This window comes from Calypte anna, chromosome 1 (assembly GCF_003957555.1).
Source record: "Calypte anna isolate BGI_N300 chromosome 1, bCalAnn1_v1.p, whole genome shotgun sequence".
Classification (NCBI taxonomy): domain Eukaryota; kingdom Metazoa; phylum Chordata; class Aves; order Apodiformes; family Trochilidae; genus Calypte; species Calypte anna.
In genome coordinates this window covers 54,467,850-54,485,919 of record NC_044244.1, presented here as the reverse complement: position 1 = coordinate 54,485,919, position 18,070 = coordinate 54,467,850, and the positions used below count along the sequence as shown (strand labels likewise).

Sequence of the window (18,070 nt, the reverse complement as noted above, 5' to 3'; positions counted from 1 at the left end):
AGAGGCACAAAATGAGGCACAATGCACTCTGCTGAAAACATCCCTTGGAGTGAGGTGCAAGGTGACCATCCTACTGTATTCTGCTGGTGTGGCACTCCCTTCCCCTCCCTGCATTTGCATCACTTTTCCTTTCTTCACTCTGATACTTGCCTAATGCCTTTTGATTACAGCTTGCTTTCTAGCTTTCCATAACTAGTTAAAAATATTTAAGTGCAAAAAAAAGCCTGCCAAAAAGGAGATGGAGAAATGGCTACTTGGCAGGAATCACATTGGTCCCTCTTTTTATTTTACCAGAAGTTTCTCAAAGGAGGCTCAGGGGAGACCTCATCGCTGTCTACAACTACCTGAAAGGAGGCTGCAGCCAGGCGGGGGTTGGTCTCTTTTGCCAGACGACTTTCAACAAGACAAGAGGGCATGGTCTTAAGTTGTGCCAGGGGAAGTTTAGGTTAGATATTAGAAAGAATTTCTTTACGGAGAGAGTGATCAAGCATTGGAATGGGCTGCCCAGGGAAGTAGTGGATTCTCTGTCCCTGGAGACATTTAAAAAGAGACTGGATGTGGCACTCAGTGCCATGGTCTAGCAACCGCAGTGGTGGTAAAAGGGTTGGACTCGATGATCTCTGAGGTCCCTTCCAACCCAGCCAATTCTATGATTCTGTGATTCTATGATTCTATGAAAGTTGTAGGCATGGTCTTTATGCAGTCTGTGGTGTCTCTGCTTGCTTATATCTGTGGCAAACCTAGAATGTTCTACTGACAAAAGGTGTGAGACTGATTTAGTGATGTATACACTTTTGTGACTCAGCTAGCTACACTCTCCCTGTTCTAGCTAATCTCTTGGGCCTACCTGGCTTCCCTGTGCTTAGTGAGTGTAATAGCTGGTAACAATAGATGATTTTTTAATTGTTAAATAAAATTGTTTCTTCAGCTTCTTTGTGTTTATCACAAGGCATTCCTGAAGCTAGTGTCCCTTGGCACAGAATGTGCCCTCTACACATGAGTCTAGAAAATTCTACTTGTAAATGGATATAAATGCATTTTAGAACCCTCCTTTATTCCTCCTACTATCTATCCTTTCCTCTATCCTCCAAACATCCCATCTGTGTATGATGGGAAAGCCAAGGGAGCTAATACCAGTCAGATGCAGAGGCAGTGCTGGGAAGCTGAGAAGTCTTCAACCAAATTGTATATCAGAACATGAATGAAATATGTTAAAGAGAATTTGTAGTTTCTTACCTAACAAAGATCTCTCCTTTCTCTCTGATTCTAATATATTTCAAAAGGAGCTTGGGCTGCCAGAGGGTGAGATGCACCATATGGGAAGGAGAAAAATGCTTACTACTGCTGCCATCAAAAAAAATTGTATATAGTTAATAAGGTAAAGGTGAAATACCAAGCAGAAAACAAGTTCTGCTTGTTTTATGCAACCTGGTGTCTTTAGTTTGTGGTCTTGCTGGGAGGTATAACTTTCTCCAAAGTAAAGCTCTTCTAGAGGAGTTTATATGATTTGAAGTGATGGAAGGTCTGATGGAATAGTAGTCTTGCATGAAAGAATTGTATCACTCCTTATTTTGCTGTGTTGGAAGTCAACCAGTTCAGCTTGTTATGCAAACATGAGACTTCAGGGATGGGAAACCAGATTAATAGTTAGCAACTGCAATTGTGATCACTTGTTTTAGACAAAGGTTGGGCCTGGGTGAAGCCATCTAATTGCCTTCCACTTTTTTGGGTGGCCTTCAAATGGCCTTGTGATGCCACAGGGAATGTTTTTTGTTTTGTTTTTTTTATCTGTAAAACAAAGGCTAAAAGTAAATATTACAGTTCTGGTTAGAAAATGGAAAGGAAAGATCATAATAGAATCATAAAATGCTAGGTTAGAAGGGACCTCAAGGATCACCTTGAGGTGATCCAACCTGTCTAGGAGTCTTGCCTTCCTGTTTTTTACTGAGATTTTTATTGTTAATATTCCAACACACTTGCTGAGGTAAGCTCAAGTCCTTTCCAACATATTTATGTGGCAACTGTCTTAACTGGTGGAGTTGACTGATGTCAAGCTGCTCTTTCTCCATCAGTGCTTCTCAGAGTGCTTTGAAAAGGCAAGAGGTCAAGATTTGGATTGTCAGCAATGAAATCTAGTTTGTTGGTAAAGAGTATGAGAAGAAGGCAGACAGCAACAAAGTGCTGACTTCACTAACTTTTTTTCCTTCATTCTTGATGAGGTTTTCTGGTTATGCTGTGTAGCAGCACAGCTGGAATTGGCTTCTTCTAAGACAAAGCAAAAGAGGTTTGCTTTCTCATGTGGCTTTGACTGGAGGTTGTGATAGAACAATGGAAAATAAAGCTCCTCTATTGTAGTTTTTCAGCTTTCTTCTTTGCAGGAAGCTTTCAAGTTCTATATTCTGTTTTGTAAAAGAATATTATTTTGGTTAAGTAGAAGGAGGTGATGTTCATTGTAGACATATCATCAAACAGACTGGATGCTTACATCTGTTTTTTCCCCTTTTCATGAATCCCCAGTTGTCATCAACATTTCCCCCTCCGTTCTGCTTTGCTGTGGAAGTTGAGGAATGGATGGGAGTTTGTTTTCTTGTCCCCCTTCCAGAGCAGGCGCCACCCACTTGCTTCTCATACAAACCTAATGCTATCAAGCAATTTAATAGAGATTCCCAAGAGGCTGCATATAACTGGGCTAGACTTGTAGTCCAAAGGACACAATGCACTTGGAGTTATGGTCCTCTGCTTTTAGGGAGGCTGAGTGCTGATAATAATTGCTAACAGATCAGGCAGGGGGAGTGGGAAAAGGAGTGCAGCTCGTGAGAGAGAGCAAGACAGACCCAGCAATTCTGTGTATTTAGGAGCACCAGTGTTAGAAAATCTGTATGTAAAAACACCCTACCTGGACCACACCTGGTTAGCACACACCACCACAATAAATGCCAGAATAAACTAATACCTCAGTAGTGTGCTAGGTATGCTCAGGAGTCTTAAATATACAAGCTGCCTTAACCCTCCATGATGTGAGCCTTTCAGCATGTACCAACACAGCAAGGAGTTTTTGTGAGACAGGCTGTATGAGAGAGCTGCTAGTAAGCTTGGTAAAAAGTTCTCATTTTATTCATTCATTTGAATGAATAAAATGGCAGCCTCCTCCGTGGCATGCCCTGTGTCTAGTGTTAAGGCAGCGTTTCCAAGTGCACCATCCTGCTGGGAGTTGGTTTTGCTCTCCAGTTCCTGATGTGTTCAGTGCCATAAGGATAGGAGGAGCCTTTCTTCAGTCTCCTGGTGATCCTGCTGGCCCCCGTATATTTTACTTTGCCACTATGTGGATGTCAAAGAAGGGACCAGGAAAATAACTTGTCCCCTGTGTCTCCACTGGTAAAGAACATGAATCTTCTACATCTTTCACTTACTTCAGTGAGCATGCGTCTCAGCCAAACCTCTCACTTAAAAACACTCATATTGCACACCTGTAAAAAAAAAAATCCCTGAAACAACGTTAAATGTAACATTTCTTACTGTTCATAAAAAATAAGCCACAAGGGAATTGGGTTTGGAGAAAATCCTGGTCTCTAAAGGGTGTGTGCCTCCACTTGAAATACTCTTTATGGGTGACAACCAGACTACTTGCATGAGAAGCAGCAGTTTCTTATGGTGCAGGTGGGGACTGCAGCTGCATTTGTGGTGGTAGCTTGAGCAGGTACCATTGCCTGCGGCTTAAGGGAAGGTGAGGTTTGTGATAGTGTCGCCATCTAGTGGGTGGCCCACATAAGGGATAGAGGCTTTGGGGGTTGGTGCCTTTGCTTTTCAGTTGAGAAAAAGAGCTACTACACGTGTGGGAGCCTGTGTCTGCCTGGATGAAATGACTTGGTAATTACAAGTCTTCACCATGTTGTTTCCTCAGCTTGGCAAATGCTTGTCTTAATCTCACACGTCCACTTGCCTCACATCAGTCATTGCCTATTTGTCTGCTCCTTGCCTCATGAAAAGAATGCCTTCTGCTATCTCAGCTGTGAAGCCAGTGTCCTCATCTGTTCCCTGTCTTACATTTAGGCTTATTCTTCCCATGAATCTTTGAGGAAATGGCCAGGGATAAAGGCAAAGAGTTAGATGTGTGTCCATTTGGGCAAATAAATTGCATATAGAGCCTTTTTCACCATTCTAATTAGTTTGCTTTTTATAAGACCTCATTCAAGTGCCATTTGGAAAAAGATGCAGTTTTTGTATGTATTATGCAGACAGTTTGTACCACACTAGAGGTGCCAGTGTGATACAGACCTGTTTGCAGCTGTGGCAAATCTGAACCATCTCTGTTTTCCTAAGCACTGGTCTAGTTCATATTGAAAAAATAAAAAGGCAAGGGAAATGAGAAATACGCTTACCATTTGTGATACATTGTTATATGTGTTTCTTGAATCCTCAAACACAGCAGGTTATTATTTTCTTATTTTTTTTTTTAAGAATTTATATATCCAGTTTTTTTCTCTCTGTTTTCTTGTTCATTTTAAAAATCATGTCAAATGTTGAGACGCAGCTCTTATGTTTTCTTCTCTTTGAATCATAGTGTGGCTGCCATGCTTATCTTATCAAGATTTATATCCTCATCTAATTTAACTTTTCATAAATAATTACAAGTCACTCATGAGACCTTGCCAACTGCTCCAGTCCCACAAAGTGACCTGACCTGAAACCCCAAAGTACTGAGAAACATTCATCTTAGAGTATTTTCATAGGCAGTACTTCAAAGGAACTGTGGTTTAAAAATATGCAGCTATTTTGGTGACCACTTGTGTGGGATAAAGTTTCCCATCACTAATAACAGGGCTGTAATAGAGCTTCAGGGAGAAGGGAAGGAGTTCAGGGGAGCAGTCACAGCACCTTCTGCCTCATTTTGCTCAAGCATTAGGAGTCCTCAGAAGTAAACAGTTGGCTTCGTTACCATAACACAGACTGAATTTGGAGCAGAAATACTATAAGTTTGTGATACTTTGCTCAGGCTGTTCCTCTGGCAAGTATGCATGACCCTTGCTCAGTTAGGAACAATGTTCTTTATCTTTTGACCAGGTGTGAAGAGTGGTCCAGCAATGTAACTGGTGAGTGGCTATCTGAAAGAGCAAAGACAGTACCTGGGAAACGCGTGGCTGCAGATCTGCAGCTTGGACCTTGGTTCTGGGCAAAATTCCAAGTTGCTGTCATGCAGGGAGGCTTAGGTTGATCAAACTGGCCATGCAAGAGCAACCTCTGAGCAGTCTTGTCCCTCCAGCATTTTGCTCCAGTTATCCCAAAACATCTAATCCTCAGGGGGTGGGAGTTCCGTCTCACAAAATAAAGGGTGTAAACTTAAGTTGGAGTATTCTCTGCTCCTTGGCTAGCAACTTGACCTTTTCTTTTATATGGGAAAAATGAAGCAGGAGGGTGATTTGTTTGTTCCTAGCTTTTTGGTATTGGAAGGAATGTACCTAGAAAAGTTGAGTGATGAAGGCAATGTCTCCAAGATATGAGGGCTTACTCCATTTACAGAAGGCTTGAAATGCCAGCCCACATAAAGACACTTCATGGTTTTTACTATGTGAATTTGCTATCTTGATTTGTATCAACTGTACTGGGCAACAATAATCTGAAAATACAGGGACTTTAGTCCAGTCACAGATCCTTCTACCAGCTTGTAAGGGCAGCATTAGCTGAAATTGGGATGCTGTTATGAGCTAGCGTAGATGCTAATTTTGAACCTTTGGTCCTGTGGTGAAGCTGTTGATTAGTCCATAAATCAAAGGTGGTTTCTTTCTGAAGTGGCTGTGCTACTCTTAACTAGAAATTAAAAGGCTGAGGTACATGAAGAAAATGGACTTTTAATTATTTTGTCAGCAATTGTGAATGTGCTTGTCAGTTTTTATGCTGTGTTCTATGCTGTTTGAAAGCTCTAATATTTTGCAGTATTGCCTTGTAGTGTGTTTCTAATCGTCAATAAGATACAAAATTTTGTTGCCAAGTTGAGATGCGTTGAGCAAAGACCTGTTTTTTCAACGTCAGTGTGTCAAATAGATGAAGGCTATACTTTTGACACTCTTTGCTATAGACTCCAACATCAGTGAAGTGCCCTGGAATTCAAAAAACCTCAAAGAAATTGTGTTCTTTCTCATTGACTCTTAGGCAGTCTGGGTTTTGTACCTTCACTTATGGTTGTATTTGGTGGCAACAAATGGAAGAACTTAATTCTTTTAAGATATTTGCAGTCCTCAAGGATATGCTTCAGTGTAGCTAATAAATTTTGAAGAAGGGAGAGTAAATTGAAGTCCGTACAACTTGTTAAATAGCAGAATCAATAAAATTGTACTGGCATTTACTGCCATTGGATAATAGAAGCTTGAAAAAAAGAATTAAGAATGAAGTTTGACATCCAGTGAATGAAGGTTTTGTTGGTCCTTTGGATCAAAGCCAGCAAGGCTGTCTTACCTAGCTTAAAATTTATTTGACAAGTCTGGCTGAAGCACAGGATATAAATCAGAGCAGAGTGAGCTTGTCTTCATTTCACACCATCCTCATGGAATAAGTTCCAGGAACCTGGTGTGTATAACCAGACCTGCCTCTTCCTTTAGATCTGTTCTTCAGATTATTCAGAAAGCTGGGACAAGCTTTTTGCTTCATTAATTTGGTCTAGGCAGTGCACAAGAACTCTAGCCTCCAGCCTCCTCTTTTCCCCATTTATTCCAGCATGCTGTTTGAAACCTAAACAAATTAAGATGCAATGAGATGCCTGTGTAGCAAAACATATCCCTCAACTTTGTTGCTGCCTTTTTATAGTGTTACAATGCAAATATTAACTCATTAAGTTTTCCTGCTTGCAAAGTAGCACTTTCACCTCTTTGTCTCCCTTCCGTGCCTCCCTGCTTTTTACTGACTGGTTTTCTGTGATGCATTAATATGATACATTCAGCAAAACACAGAATGCTGCAAAAGATTGCTGTGAAAGCAGCACCTCTGCCCTGTGCAGAGAGTTATGATCAGAACCTTCACAGGCTTAGAGGAAATGATGCATTTGGTCCATTTTAGTTGCTGGATTTCAGTAATCTGCAACCATTGGGCCATGTATTCAGCAGAGGTGCTCTATTTGCAATTGTGTACCAACATAAGCTTTATTCAAAAGTGCTCAATAAAAGTGGGGGGGGAGGGGGGGGTGGGGAGGGGAGGTTCTTGGGTATTTATATGGAATTTTTTGGTCTTCTCTAATCTCCTGTTTTGCAGCCTTTGTAAAAATGAAGCCATTTCTGTTGCCTACATGATGTCACTAAGCTTTGCTCCTCTACCGTGGAGCTGATAGAACTTGTACTGCTCCATCAGTCCTCTTTGTAAGTTTTTTGTGGACTGTCCCAAAAATACATGAGCAGGAGAACTCAAAATTAAGCACTGACTGTAAACAACCCACTAGATCCATTTGAGTGACTTCAACACCCTTATCTATCATAGCTTGGGCTTAGTTGGCATTGCTGTGTTGTGTCTCTGGTACAATAGTGTCTGTGTCAGGCTGGATACTGCGTTCATACACACTGCCCCTTGGCATCCATAAAGGGCAGTGTACATGTGGTCTGATGGGTCACCTTTTGTGTGTCTTCCAGATGGCTTCTGGCTGGCCTGGCAGCTTTCACTGAAGATTTGCTGTTTGCTGAACAATCTGGTTTTGCACAGTAGCCATTTGTTGGGAGTTCTGTGGTATCTGAAAGGTGGCAGCTGTAGCAAGTGTCTGGCTATAGGATATTCCAGTGCACTCTATTTTTCTGGTTATTGGGAAACAGAAGCTGCATGGGGTACCTGAAGACCAATTTCAAAGTAGAAACTTGTTGAACATCATTTTGTATGTTGGGAGTTAAGACATTAGCTACAAGTTTCATCCCAGTGGCTTGGTGCAAAGGTTTTAACCTGGCTTGGTCCTAGCTGTAGTCAGCTTTGTAGATTTCAGTGAGATCTCAACATAAATAATGCCTCTTCTTCACAGAAAAGTGGATTTCTAAATAAATACTTGCTTTGGCATCCCATTTTACATGCCTTTGTGTATGAGATTTAGAGTAAATTGAGAGGAAAGTTGGCCTGTAGCTTTGTTTTCTTTTACAGAATAATTTTTCTAAGTGGCTTATTTGAAATGGAGGGTCTAGCCTAAATGTTGTGTGAAGTTGTATACAATTTGTTGTGTTTCTGCTCTCTCATGACAGTGATCCGAGCTAAAGTTGTGGGGAAGAAGCTCATGAAAGACGGACCATTTGGAACGATGCGATACACAGTCAAGCAGATGAAGGTACTTTTGCAGACATTCCACATGGGATTGTAGATATGATAACGATTCTAATTTATATGTAACAACAAATAGAGTTTGCATACTTAAAATAACAGCACCTCGACTTTTTGTATTGGTCAGCCAGAATGTGGTAGAAATTTGCCTGGAGAGGGGAAAGGAGCAGGAAGAGGTTGTTTGTGGCATCCCGTGCTTAATACCTGTGTTCTTCCTTTATTTTTAAAACTTCTGGTAGTAAAAGATGCCAGATAGGCTTCTCTAGCTACTGGAGTCCCATTTCTGTTCAACATACACATTGTTAGAGAATGGAAATGCAAGTTTTCCCCTGTAGCACTTTGATTAAATTCAAAATGTGGTGGTGATAGGGGGTCTGCTAGCCTTGGGAAGAGTGGTATTCTATATCTCCTTTCCCTGCATTCTTTGTGACCACCAGTTAGAATCATGGATTTTTTTTTTTTTTCCACGTACAGAACAAATGAAACTTGTATAGTGAACTCTTCATAGAGAGCTAAACCAAACACTGTAGCTTTCACATATCATCAGCTTAGAGCTATAAAGTATTGACTGTGAGCTGAAATGAAGTAGGTTGTCTACACCAGTTGCTTGGTTTCTCTAGTTGCTCTCTTCTAATTCTTTGCTGTACAGACTGCACTCAACCTGCTGCTTTGGACTCTAGTTTTTTTTTTGTTGTTGTTTTTTTGTTTTTTTCTTAAACTGATCCCTTGTTATGTAATGCTAAAACTCAGCCCTAGATTGTTTTTCTTGGCTGTGCCATTCCAGTCATAAGACTGGTTTATGTCTTATAAAAAAAAAAGGAATTAAAAAAAAAAAGAAAAGAAAGGGAATGGAAAAGCTTGGCGGAGACTGCAGAAATCTGAAACATATTAGACAAAGTAAAGGTTCAGAAAAAAACCAGTCACTTGCCTGCCTCATAACAGTAACTCCCTTTATAAAGCAGTTTATAGCCAAGCATGAAAGCCAGGAGGAGGAGATGCAAAGCCTGTTTCAGAAGCTGTCGCAAAACCGCACACGCAGCCAGATCTGGTCCTGGCATGGCTCTGCCACTGGGGTGGAATGCTTACACTTTGAATAAGACAGTGTGAGGTGCTATGATTACTAGTTCCTTTCATCTTGGAAGTTTTTCTTTAAGTTTCAAAAGGAAACATACGTTTGTTGCTTAACTTGTAAGGAAGGAACTGGCTGTGTTGGCAACAGTGAGACAATGCTGCCACACCTTTATTTTTTAAATTTTATTTTAACTTTCTGGTGGCTGTCCCTGGCTTCATCGGGCTTGCAGCACTCTGTGCTGTCCTTGGCCAGCTTTGTCACTCTACCTCAGCTAGTGTATCCCACTTCACAAAACTTCTCAACATCCACATGCTGCGGTGGCTTTAACAACTTCTCTTTCTCTGATTTCATCTTCATCTGCCCAAGACCCCCACTTTCCCTGCTACTATTCCAAGAGTTTGATGCTTCCTTTCTAACATGTGACCATGAGAAAGGTCCAGTGGTGATCTAGAATAACAATTGTCCCCAAAATGAATTGATGCCCATTAATCAACCATGATGCTAGCCTTGCTCCTGAATAATGATGGAGCCTGCTCTGTTAGCCAGTGAGCTGCAGTGTCAGAGGTCTCTGGAACCATATTCAGCATTCCTTCTCTGGTGAAGGAGCCTGAAGCAGAGTCCCTTCTACAAATAGGAAAGACCTCTGTGTCTCTTAGTATGGGAGGAGCATAAGCCCAGGCAAGGTGAGGATGCTGAATGAAGCAGCAGCCACTTTACTGTCAAGAGACACCATCATATCAGTCTTTAAATGAGACACCCGAGTCTGCTCTGTTTTTTGTTTTGTGGGTTTGTTTTGATTTGTTTGGGGTTTTTTTGGGTTATTCTGCAGCACAAGACCAGGATGTTTACAGCAGCTACCGCAGTAATCTGTAACATCCTGGTGCCAAGACCACAAGAGAAAATAATTGTGTTTTTGCAAGGGCAGTTCCACAGTATTTCATTAGGAAGCTACATGTCCAACAAAAGCAAGAATTATTTTGAAGGGGATCTAGTGCATTGGTCACACTGCCTCTATGCCTGCTACATAGGTGGTGGGCTGGTGAGATGTTGCAGTGCACATTTAACTGTGACCTTTGGCAGGAAGGAACCTTAAGCAGTCAAAGTGCTGAGTAAAACTGGAATGTCTGGAGGACATACTTCTTGATAAACAAACAAACCAAGAGTTTTCTTTGAAGTCTGTCTTTTTGCTAAGCATAGAGACTTCAGTATAAAGAGGGATTCAGCTCCATGCAGTAGGGGGGCTCACAATGATTCAGCAAATTTCTCCATTGCTTATCCCAATGAAAGCTGGCTGTCCTTCTGAAAAGAAAGCTTCGGAGGCCTATGGCTCTGCACAGTGGCATGGGAACAACTCTGAAGATAAAACTAATATGTTAGTGGTTTTGGCCACCTATAAAACCATCTGGACCTGCAGATGAAAAATAAACAAGCTACTGAGTCTGTCAGTGTGTACTAAATTGCCTGTGAAAAGCATGGGGAAGCCTTAAAAGACAACAATCAATCTTTGCATTTCTTTCCTGGGTTCTCTGGAGTTTGCTGTGACTGATTCTTGCTCTCACTTGTTGCTGAATGTCATAACTAAACCAGATTAGGGCCGGAACTGGAGCACAAGGTCAGCTCTCAAGAACAGAACAATACCAGGCTTTCTAGCATTCAGGATTGTCTGAAAAGGCCTTGTGCTTTTTCAAGCACCCTCTGCCTTTCCCCACTGCTTTCTCAAATAATTGAAGAGTATTTTAGGATCATGTGTCAGTAACCTGCACTGCACTGATCAAACTCCTGAATGTTCTGTGATGCTACAGTGCATTCTGAGAATGGCCCAAACCTATTTCAGGAAACTGCAAAGGAAACAAGGAGATAAGATATTTCTGCTCCATGTTCACAAACAGTTGTGGTTGACCATGGCAGCACTCTGCACAGGCTGTCGGGAGAAAAGAGGCTTTCCTTGGGTTGTTGCTAATCTGTAAAATGAGTCTAGGGGATGAAACCTGATAGTCCCAAGAGGAAAGAAGTGGGGTGGGATTAATTTAGTTTAATTTTAGACAGACTAAAATAAGGTGCTGAGTCTTTTCTGCTCTCTTGATTGTCAATGGAGAGAGACAGCAACCACCAAAGTGTAATTCAGCCCACCAGTTGTAGGCAGCTATTTTAGGATGGGCTGAGCTGTTCTGGAGGTGCCTGTTCTTGATGTTTGACTGGAGAGGGTGTCTAATGCATATGGAGTGCCTAAATATTAGGTAGCTGAAGGTTAGGAGAGATGACTCCAAGCCTTGGTAACTAATGTGACCTCATATGGGCTGGTGAGAGGGAGGAATATTGTATCACAAGGTGAAGTTTATCATGTAGCAGGAACCACCATAGGATTTGGGTGTACATTTCTGAGGCAATATGGGGGCTGCTAAAGGGAATGCTAACACAGCTGGAGAGCAGCAGTAGCAGACACCACCATGTGATGCTTGCTAATACTTTGTTCCCTGTCATTATGCTTCTGAAAATACACTTTTGTGGTGACAGGAGGACTCCAAAGGTAGCAGTTAGGAGAGAGCCTAGCTTTATGGTTGGCTTTCTTCTGACTGCTCTAATAGCACTTTCAGGATATTTTGTCTATCCAAAAATAATGGTTAAGGTATTGTTTTTTCCTTTTGAAAGAGAGCATCTGTAGAAGATTCCCCCTTGCCAAATTTTTTTTTCCCTCCTCTGAGAACCAAGGTTGTGCTGAATTTTCTTTAGTCATCAGAGGATGAGGAAGGCGCTGTCTGCTCCCAGCACTGGGTCAGCTAGTGTGACAATTTCTAGCATCCACGGGAGGTCACTGAGGGGTAAGCTGAAGTGCTTTTTGGGAGGCTGAACTTGCTTCCTTCAGTAGCCCTGACAGTGGTGTCCCTGGTGGTAATGAGAACAGCAAATTAGATCCAGGATTTGAAAACCAAACAGCAGTTCAGCATCACTACTTACTTCAGAGACTGTCATGTTGAACTTGATGGTGCAGAAGGTGGGAGGAGTGTTGACTGTAAGGGTCCTGTAGGAAGGGCCTGAGAACTTTCTCAGAGAACTGATTAATCTAGCTTGTAGCCCTTTGTAGGGAGGGGGAGAGTGGACTCAAAGTGTGCCTCTGCATGTGTAGACCTTGTAGCACAGCTGCTTGATTAGCCCAACACTACCTGGAGTGACAGATCTCTTGTTCTGCACATGCACAGCACACAGATCTCTGAACTGTAGATAATGTGCTGCCTGGAGAGGCTGGGAAACCCCAGCTGTTATCTTAGGTAGTCTTATCTGGTTAGATACTGTTATCATAGCTTCTTGGTGTGACACCAACTAGAATGAGGAAAGAATGCATGATCTTGAATCTATGTGCCTTTCCTCACAGTAGCCTTTGCAAGTGAGGCAGAGCTGTTCTACAGAGGAGGAGCAGAAGTCTATTGAGGGCTAAATAATTCATGAAAGGACAGAGAAGGTGCTTGTGCCAGAACCTAAATCTCCAGCTATCTTGAGCATAATTGGAAAATCTGAGTAGACCATACCAAGAAAATTGCAGGGATAAAGCAGAGATTAGGCAAGGTTCAGCTTTTCTATATTCACTGAAAGACTTTGCTTACGTATGGACACAATGATATATTCCAAACATGATCTGTGAGTTTTTGTTGATACAGTATGACTAATTTAAAAAAATGCTTTCCTTGCATATTTGCTGAGCGTAGAGGGAATGCTCGAAAATGCAAACCCTTGAGCATGTCTTTTATTGCACACAGCAGTGCTATTACTGAATTGTGATACTATCATAAAATTATGTTGTTTGGGGTAACGTAACTAAGGAGCAAAAAACCCTGGCATGGATGCCCAGAAGATAGCCTGGTCTCCAGCATAAACAGAATTAGTAGAAGTTTTTATATTTTGATGTGCAGTATCTGGGCCTACCATAAAATCCAGTAAATCAACAGACAGTCACAGAATCATTGCAGTTGGAAGGAACCTCTAGAGATCATCTAGTCCAACCCCCTGCTAGAGCAGGGTCACCTAGAGCACATTTCACAGGAACACAACCAGGTGGGTTTTGAATGCCTCCAGAGAAAGGGACTCCACAGTCTTTCTGGGCAGCCTGTGCCAGTGCATTGTCACCCTTTCATTAAGGAAGTTTTTCCTCGTGTTTAGATGGAACTTCTCATGTTCTAACTTGTGTCAATTGCCCCTTGTCCTGTCACTGGGTACCACTGGAAAGAGCCTGGCTCTACCTTCCTTACACCCACCCTTCAGATATTTATAGGCTTTATACCCTTTCAGAAAGAAAAGGGTTTGTTGTTTTTAAAGGAGGTGGGGAACCAGTGAAATACCCTGGAATAATAGAGGACTTTAAAAAATAGAATACTACCTGGAGAACAATACCATAACTTAGGTGACAGAGCAGCAAGGATCTACAGCTCTGGATTCTTTATTTATTATTGTTTTCTTCTTTTGCCTCACTTAAATATTTATGGTTAAACTGAATATGGATTTTACTCTCAGTTAATCTGTCAGAGAAAAGGATAGTCTGGGAAATGCTATAAAACTGTGATTCTCTCTGACTCTTACATTTTCCTTTAACTTTTAAAAGTTGGTAATTAGTATAGTTGGTGAGGAAAAAAAGAGACTGAATGTTTTGAAAAGATAACCACATTTTAAAGATGGAATTTTCAGGAAAATAGTCATCAATGTTTCAAAAATAGGCTATTTTTTACTGGCGTGCAGCAGTTGTTGCATTGCTGTGCACAGACTTCATTATGCTACTAGCAAGTGGGTATGAGTTTTCCTAAATTGCAGTTGTACTGTCAGGTCAGATAGGGACACATGCTAATTTCTGACTGAATCCAACTGACAGAGTATCTGTGGGTTTATATTTCAATTAAACTGAACGGTAAAAAAGATTATGAAAAAGGGGAAGGAGTATAAAGGTATTATGTATACATGATATTTTTCTCCATGGTGCCCGTCAGCTCTGGGCTAAATTTAGGACATGTGCTAGAATTCTATTTCTGCATTCATTTAGCTAGAGAAACACTAAATCCATGCTGAGGTCAGCAGAAGTTGCCTATGTAAGGGGTTTGAGAAGAAGGTGTCTGGCTTGGTGACTTGGATCAAGCGCCAAAGGTCTGAAACCCGTAAAGCAGCAACACTGGAAAAAAGGGTCATTGTTTAAAAGCAAAAAACATTGGTTTGGAAGAAATTGTTTAAATAACATGAAGGAGAAAGTTCCAAACTTGAACTAATTTAATTTCTGCCTAATTATGAGCTATATAAGGGGAAAAAAATTGTTCAGGATGTTGGCAGAGCTTGCAGTGTTGGCACTTTGCTTACTCAGTGCCACTGGAACTAATGTGAGTGGGAAAAAGTGGTCCCTGTGCTGAATTGTGATGGCTTTGTAGCAGGTGGATATTCTGCTTTACCAGCAGATTTGGTGGGGAGATTTCCCTCAGAGTCCTGTTAGTGCCATTAGTCTTCACTCTTGTAAATGCCAGAAGCTCACTGCTTGCCACCACAGTCTAGGAATGTAGATTGTAAAGAATCTAAATGAAAAGTTATCATCTTAAGTTATCTTAAAGCATTTTTATTCTTCCTTTAGATGTACAGGGGCTTCCAGATAATGCCACATGTTCAGTACATCTACACAGAAGCCTCTGAGAGCCTTTGTGGAGTCAAGCTTGAAGTCAACAAGTACCAATATCTGATTACAGGTAAAGGATAATGTACTTACAATAATCAAAATGTCTTCTGTTCTATATATATACCTCCTAAGGACATGGACAGCTGTGTAGACAGCTCTATAAGCAACTTCCCAAGTGATGGCCTAACAGTATTTTGGTGTGCAGTACTTTTTAATGCTGAGAGTCATCTCACTTTCTAGATTTCCCTCTCATTCCTCTCATATCTGTTATTCTAAGCCATGTTGTGACAAATATGCTGTATGACAGTCCACAGATGTCAAAACATACCTGAGCTGGCATGTCTGTCACAGGGAACTGGTTGTAACTCTGCTGCACCAGAAATGGAAGATCCCTTTTGGAATGAGCTGGAGAAATACAGGCTGCTGAGGTGGGGGGATGCAAGAAGACAGAGATGTAGATGTTGCCAGGTTATGTTTCTTGTGAAGGTGTCAATTCACTTTTCTCTGTCATTGAGAGGAGTTTGACAGCAATGCTCACCTGCATGTTGTTGCTGGTGCTTACAGCTGGCACGACACTCCCAGCTTCCAGAAGTTCTGTAATCTCCTGGCCAGAGATTCCTCAAACCAGTTAATAAAACGAAAGCAGTTGCTGAGCAATGACTGGAGCCAAACATATTGAGGTCATTAGCAATCTCAGGAAACGAGAAAAGCATTTGAGCTGAGAAGTGCTAACGTGTGACCATGTCTCTGTTTTAAAGGCCGTGTGTATGAAGGGAAGGTGTACACTGGCCTGTGCAACTGGTATGAGAAATGGGACCGACTGACGTTGTCCCAGCGGAAAGGCCTCAATCATCGCTATCATCTGGGCTGTGGATGCAAGGTATGTGCAGCTCTGATTAGGTGGTGGTAAGATGTTCAGACCCTAGAATTCTGTTTCCCCTGGCTAGGAGTACCAATTTGCTGGTGAACAGCCAGTGAGAAATGCAGAACAACAATTTTTACAGCAAAAGAAGTAAAGCTTGACTTTAGTGTTTAGACCAGAGAAAATCAAATAAAATGCAGAGCCTTTTTAATGCACTGTTGGAGTTAACTGGGGTTGGAGAAGGCTTGCAGAATCCATGCAGAATCCTTAGCAGGTTAATGAAATCACGTATTGGAGGCTTGGACAGATATGTCCAGCTTTTTTCCTGTGAAAACATTTTGAGTGCTTAAAACCTCACAGCCTGGCACTGGCACTAAGGTTTTTGCTCATGGCCCCAGGCCTGCAAAAACATAGACATGAGCTCAACTTTTCTGCACCTGAAAAGCCCTTTTGACTCTGGAATTACCTGTATATGTGAAAATAAGAACATGCTTCTGTGTTTACTGAACGGAGGCTGAATTTTGGGTTAATAAGCAAGATTTGAGGGAGTGGAATTTTAAATCCTGTATCTGTGGTTAAAAGACATTTTATATAATGCTGTTTTTCCATGTCACCTCACCTGATTGTTCTTTACAATTGCAGATTAGGCCCTGCTACTATCTGCCCTGCTTTGCCACCTCCAAGAATGAGTGTATTTGGACAGACATGCTCTCCAACTTCGGGCACTCAGGATACCAAGCAAAGCACTATGCCTGCATCCAGAGGGTGGAAGGTTACTGCAGCTGGTATAGAGGATGGGCACCTCCAGATAAAACGATAATCAATGCCACAGATCCCTGAGCACACTACCCCTTCCTTATCTCCCCTCTCCCTTACTTGTGGCTGATCTTCCTTTGGACACTAACTCTTACCAGATCATGATGATGACAATGAAATTAGTGCCTGTTTTCATGCAAATTTTAGCACTTCGAACACTTAAAAAAGAAAAGGAAAAAAAAAACAACCAACCAAACAACAAAACAAACAGGAGAAAAAAAAATCTGTGCTACCTTACTGAATTTGTAATCACATTTTCCATTTTTTGATACCACTCATTTTGATCAGACGACATTTGGGAGCTTACTTTTGCACACCAGAGGGAAAAATGGGAGGAAAAAAAAAAAAAAAAAGATTGGAGCTCTTGCTCTCTTACACGTATCATTAGCTGTAGCAATATAATCTCTATTTTTTTAGGAAAACAAAAATCTAAAAACTATGCCAATTAGGCACTGTACTCTTCTATTCGCTCGCTTCCCCTCACCCCTCCTCATGCACTAAGTGCTGAAAATACTTAGACACATCTATTTGAAGAAAAACAGGTTTCATTAATCAGATTGGCAAATGAAACACACTGAAAAGAAACCCAGCCTAAACTCTGGAAAAAATGACGTCCAACAGAAATCCTCCTCTATGGGAGAGACTGGCAATGTGACTCCAACAGTGGGAGAATTCACCTGGTGTGTCTGACCACATCATCTGGTAAAAGCATTGATAACTTATTTTCCTAGCTAATTCAGTCACAGTGTGAAAGCAACAACACAGAGAGAATTTTGTATCTTTGTTGTTGTTTAAAAAACAAAAGCCCCATCCCCTATGTTCAGGGAGGTAAATCCACCTACAGCAGAGCAAATGAAATGCTGTGCCATACTGTTTTAAGCAGCATTGGCCCCTGAAATTTTGCAGCTTAGCTTCAACAGCAAAACCACCTTGTGACTTCCTTAAACCAAACTTGCAAAAATACCAACTCTCAATCGATCACATGGAAGAGGGAAAGGGGAGACTTACTAGAGCTCTTACTATAAAAAAAATAAATCTATTGCCAAAATAGTGTTTTGCTGAACTAAGATGTATATACACTTAATGACATAAGCTATTTTTGACAGGACATGGAATTTTGTTTTTGGTATTATAAACAACAGAATGGTTTGATTGTGTTTTAAAGGCAGAAATATTGACATTCCGAGTCAGTGAGTTGTTTTTAAGATATTGAAGCTCCAGTGTATCTGCAGTGGCTACAGTCATTGTTTCCTCTGTACCTCCTTGCACCATGGTTCCTCCCCTGCAGCTACACTAGCTGCATTTGTTTGTTTAGTGAGAGGAAGTGTGTGTGGGGGCTAGGCAAGAAAAAGTGGTCTCCTAATAAGTGCTGGCCGGGATCATAAAGTTTTTCATCTGCCCAGAG

General features: G+C 41.4%; 2 protein-coding genes across 3 annotated transcripts in view; one reads left to right on the top strand and one right to left on the bottom strand.

Moving 5' to 3' along the window:
* TIMP3 (TIMP metallopeptidase inhibitor 3) overlaps positions 1 to 17,002 on the top strand; it is a 35,529-nt gene extending 18,527 nt beyond the window's left edge. The window contains exons 2-5 of the mRNA XM_008505102.2: positions 8,202 to 8,284; positions 14,946 to 15,057; positions 15,746 to 15,867; positions 16,492 to 17,002. Of these exons, the coding sequence (XP_008503324.1) occupies positions 8,202 to 8,284; positions 14,946 to 15,057; positions 15,746 to 15,867; positions 16,492 to 16,689 (515 nt within the window). The 3' untranslated portion in view covers positions 16,690 to 17,002. The remainder of the gene's footprint in view (positions 1 to 8,201; positions 8,285 to 14,945; positions 15,058 to 15,745; positions 15,868 to 16,491) is intronic.
* Positions 1 to 18,070, bottom strand: part of SYN3 (synapsin III) — a 177,612-nt gene that overhangs the window by 106,206 nt on the left and 53,336 nt on the right. The window lies entirely within an intron of this gene.